At 38.8% G+C, this 4,855-nt stretch overlaps 1 protein-coding gene across 1 annotated transcript; it reads right to left on the bottom strand.

Annotated features, from left to right (window-relative positions):
- Window positions 1–144: 144 nt before the first annotated feature.
- Window positions 145–4,570, bottom strand: LOC110444761 (the record flags this gene model as incomplete). The annotated part of the gene is made up of 4 exons (XM_021489122.1): window positions 145–267; window positions 2,499–3,251; window positions 4,330–4,406; window positions 4,525–4,570. Coding segments are annotated over 4 exons (999 nt in total), but the record flags the coding sequence as incomplete, so codon positions are not given.
- Window positions 4,571–4,855: the final 285 nt, after the last annotated feature.

The raw sequence follows: 4,855 nt of genomic DNA, 5'->3' as shown, positions 1-4,855 counted from the left end.
TACACCCTTTATCTGTTTACCTTCCATTATAATACCTTACACCCTAAATCTCCTTACCTTCCTTTAGAATACCTTACACCCTTAATACCTATATTACACTGTAATTAGTGGCCTATTGGCCTGCATTGAGTGTAGTCTACCTACCTGAATCTGTTTGTTGCGGGATTCGTTTTCCTCCATCATGTCCTTGGTGGTGTTGTGTAACCTCTCAAAGTCGGCCTGTAGCTGTAAAATGGCTGCCTGGGCCCGACTCAGAGCATCACTATCCTATAGACATACCACAAGGTCAACATAGGCATCGTATAACATGGACATCATAACATTATACCACAGGGTCAACATAGACATCGTATAACATGGACATCATAACACTATATCACATGTCAACATATATCTGTACAATATACTTTGTATAACCATGATAATCAAGGTCAGCAAAACAACAAGTGATATGAAGGTCAACATTATCATTGTATTTCTTTTGTAACTTTGGTGTCAAGAAATCATTATAAAGATGATTATAAGATTTGTTAGGAGAATATGTAATTAATGATGTTCTTTTCATTTTGAAGATACATTATGACATGTTTTATTCCGACACCATTTTTAAACATGCAACATGATTTGAAAGTTAGTCATTTGTGAGATGCTTTTCAGTAGAATTGTCCAGTAACAATGCCTGACCACAAGGCATGGCTGAAGTTCTACAGGGGGTTTGTCATCACAAAAGGTTCAGGCATGCATGCAGTTCTAACTAAAAGCAGGAACATAATTATCTCCAATAATTTTACACATTCTTGATGAGGAAATTATAGCAATTATTACGGTTGAAATGAAAGTTACACAGAAAATAAAAGAAATGCATGAAGACTTGGTTATGCATCCAATAATCCCACTTGTACCCTGTCAAACCATCACAGTGGGCTCATTGTTTTAGTCCGCAACAAGACCCACTCAGTCACTAATGGGGTATTAACGCTGATAGGATCTAATACACAAACACAACACAACATTTCATACCTGTATCACAGTGAAATTTAAGAACCTGTTTGTAAAATTGGATAAAAATGAGGTGTTTGTTCGAAGGAGTAACAGTCTTGGTACTGTACGTCCTGACTCACTGGGCAGGGGTTTTGCTACAGTGAATCAAGCTCATTCTAACCTCTCTTATACTCACTAAGTCAGTGCTAGACTGCAGTGAGTCAGGATCCAGCATACTTATATAATAACTCCTACTCAAGTCCTGTGGCAACTAGCCACGCCATTAGGGAAAGAGAAGTGATTTTATAGGCCAAGTTCATCATGGTAATTTAACGGCCTTATACTGAAGATTTAAATTTGCTGTAACAAGCTCCAATATAAATTTTATAGTGACACGTTATGTCACATATTTAAATATATGATTTTAAATGTCTTTGAAACTTTCATGCTTCTGAAACTTGATACACCATACCATGTTATACATATATCAAATCTCGCTATATACCTGAGGAATCACATAATCCCTAGATATTCAAACTAAGGCGATGGTACACCAAGGCACATTTACCACACCCTAACTTTACTGAGGGCCACGTAAATACATCGACAGCTCAATACTAAAGGCTAAAATAGCTTTACATAACAGAAATCAGATAACATGCAAATCAGATTTGGTGTTTGGGTCACTCCTAGAAATACACTATATTTACACAAAGACTATAAGGGTTGTGTACACATGTAGCGTGGGTGTACAGTATCTATTAGACAGCTTGTAAGTGTAGGGAGTCAGATGGTATAACTATAATGAAACAAAAGAGACAATCACATATAAAGATTCTAAGGGTACGTATAGTTGGATGGTTTGACCTTTGAAACAGAAAAGAAAAAATGAGAAGACATAGGTATAAAAGTGTAGGGAGTTGGTTGGTTTGACCATCGAAACAGAAGCGTGACAATCACATAGGTTAACAGAAGTGAAGGGAGAAGTGATGGTACAATGACCATTAAATCAGAAGGGAACATGCTGTCAAAACCAGCTACCTGATCAACCTCAGGTATGGAACCCTTAGCCCCAGGAGAGTCTCTAGATCCCTGGGTAAGCTGAGGCGCACCCCTCTGTCTCTGGGTAGCCCCAGGAGAGTCTCTACCTCCCTGGGAACTGGACACCTTGTTTACAGGGACAATAACCCCTGTAGGAGAGGCTATGTCTGTACTGGGTGTGGTGGCCCCTCCCCTCACAGAAGACTCTCCTGTTGTGGAGCCACTAGACACACGATCCCGTGTGAATGTTACTTTACCATCATCTGATAATATGTTGCCCTCCTTTAGACTTTCCTCAAGCCTATCCATCTTCATACCCACGTTTATGGAAGCAATATAAAATGGTTACAACAATGTTAGTGATAGTTCAGAATACAATGTAGCTGATGAATGAAATTTCAAATGTTATGCTGCAATTGTAAAATAGAAACATTAAAAACAGTCAATAGTGAAACAGAAATAATGATAGAACTGACCAAATCATTTGTTCCAGCAACCTTTGATCTGAGCAGTGCAAACTCAATGCCGCGGGCCATTCTTTTGAGGTCGTGATCGAGGGTGAAGATTTTGTCACGGACATCCTGAAGTTGGTCATTTAGTACAGCTGCAAGTGTGCGGATCTTGTTGTTGGCTTTGGAAATCTCTTCTGAAGACATATTCATCATGTTTTTCATATCCTCCACTTGACCGTCAACATCAGATGTGTTCCTAGTAAAGATGTCCATAATATCTTGTTCAAATTTCACGTTAGCCAGGTTTTCACCACTTGATACCTTCTTTTTGTTTGCCGGTGGACTTTCCTTCCCTTTGGTTTCTTTGACTTCAGGTTCGACTTCTTCAGCTTTGACTGGTGTTTTCTCTACGGAAGTAGATACCTTCGGACTGGGAGGTTTGGGAGTGATATCATTCTCGCTGGTGGTCATTTCAAGGTCTGCCAATGGGTCTGGTCTCTGCTCCATACCAGTGAGCCATGACCGCAGGTCAGTGACATCACTTTGGTAGGCGCTATCATCCATCATCATATCCTGGAACACCTTGAGTCGGTCCTCCATCACTGTTACCTTGTTAGACAGGGCGTCTATGGCAATGGCCGTGAGTTCGTGTTTATTGAGCTCTTCAAGCTCCTCTTGACTGTCTGTCTCTGTTGTCTCACCTCCACTACTACTCTCATCCGACTCAGACAATGGGCCAATCTTACCACTTCGCTTACCTGTCTTGAACTTGATGGCCTTAAGAATGGCAAGATAGGAGATAGGAGAGAGAAAGGGAGTGCAGGTTAGATTCATGTGTTTATAAAATACAGGACTGGTAACATCAATATAAAAGTCTTGTCCAGGAACCTAGGAGGCTGATGTACATAGGTGGTATAACACATTTGGATATTTGTTTTCCCCAATTGAAATTTCTCCTATTTTCTTGATGACAAAGAGCGGTAAAATAGTTCTTCTCCAAAATTCTAGAAATTCTAACCCTGTCTAGTACTGTTACAAATGCTAATGTGTAGGACCTTCCAGCATTGGTGAAATGTTTGTCCTAACTATGATTTTTCAAAATCGGTGCAAAGGTTGCCCTAGAACCCCTAATGATACTCTTATAATGAAATACTTATCCTAGAAACCTTTGAGTTTGTACAGAGTTTCCAATACAACTCCCTAATGCTCAATTGATAAACCTTTATCTTTAAAACCCTAAGAGTTAGTACAAGGTTTGTCCTAGAACCCTTATGTTGTTTCGGTGAAGCACTAAATCTTTACAATCGTTCTACAACGGTTGTCATAGAACCCTACTAAATTGTTGTCCTGGGAACCATAATGCTTATCTCGTGTAATTCTTGCCCTAAAACTCCCTAGTGACTGTATAAAGTTTTACTCCCAGCAGCAGTGACTAGTTTGTAGGTTTCAAGCGTTAGACTGTTTCACTACCTAGTTTACCCGGACAGGACTGTTGTAGAATGTTAATGGTTACATTGCTGATGGTGACATGCACACCCTGGGCCATTGATCAATGACAATTACATACAGGTGTGCAATGATATATCTCTGATTAAATATTCACAAGTGCATAACACAGTTATATACAGTACAAACACTAATGGTTACAAACATGATTCACAAGTATTTGGTGAAATAATGAAAAAACAAACTTTATCTGTGAGCCTTTAACAGTGTAATTATATGAGACTAGCTATACATGGTTAATGAATTTTGAAGCAGTAGCAATACATGATTGAGTCTTGTTACATGAGAATGTTAGGCAGGCTAGTATACAGATACACACAGTTATTGTAGCCGCGATCTGGGAGCTTACCTTGTCCCTGGCTTGTTGTAAGGCATCAAGCTCTGCCTTCAGCTTAGCAAGCTGCTCAAGCATGTCTGAGGACAGATCTAAAACAAAAAAACATAAATAAAACATAAATAACTAATCAACATCAATTTCAAATGACAAAGCTCAAGAAAATCCAGCACATTCATGTTTTATTTCAACAATAACATTTCTACTCACTCAGGTTTTCAAGATCTGTCTTGTCCATCTTATTCTTTATCTCAGCCTACAAACCAGAATCAGTACAGAAGTGTTATATTTAATGTCATGATGCATTCAACTTATTTAAACTTTAATTCAGGTATTGACTTTTTTGGGAACTTAGGTTGAGGAAGGAGACACCTAAAGACAACTTTTGATTGATAAACTAACTGAAAACCACAAGCAGTTATTATAAGATGCGACATGCATTTTAGTGAAGAAGAACATTTTGTATTGTTTTTCGATCAGAAAGTTTTCAGCGGAGAAATAAACAAGAGGCCCAGGGGCCTTAATAGCTCACCTGGTATTT

Source organism: Mizuhopecten yessoensis, unplaced genomic scaffold, assembly GCF_002113885.1.
Source record: "Mizuhopecten yessoensis strain PY_sf001 unplaced genomic scaffold, ASM211388v2 hete_36170068, whole genome shotgun sequence".
Classification (NCBI taxonomy): Eukaryota; Metazoa; Mollusca; class Bivalvia; order Pectinida; family Pectinidae; genus Mizuhopecten; species Mizuhopecten yessoensis.
This window is presented reverse-complemented; position numbering and strand designations above follow the sequence as displayed.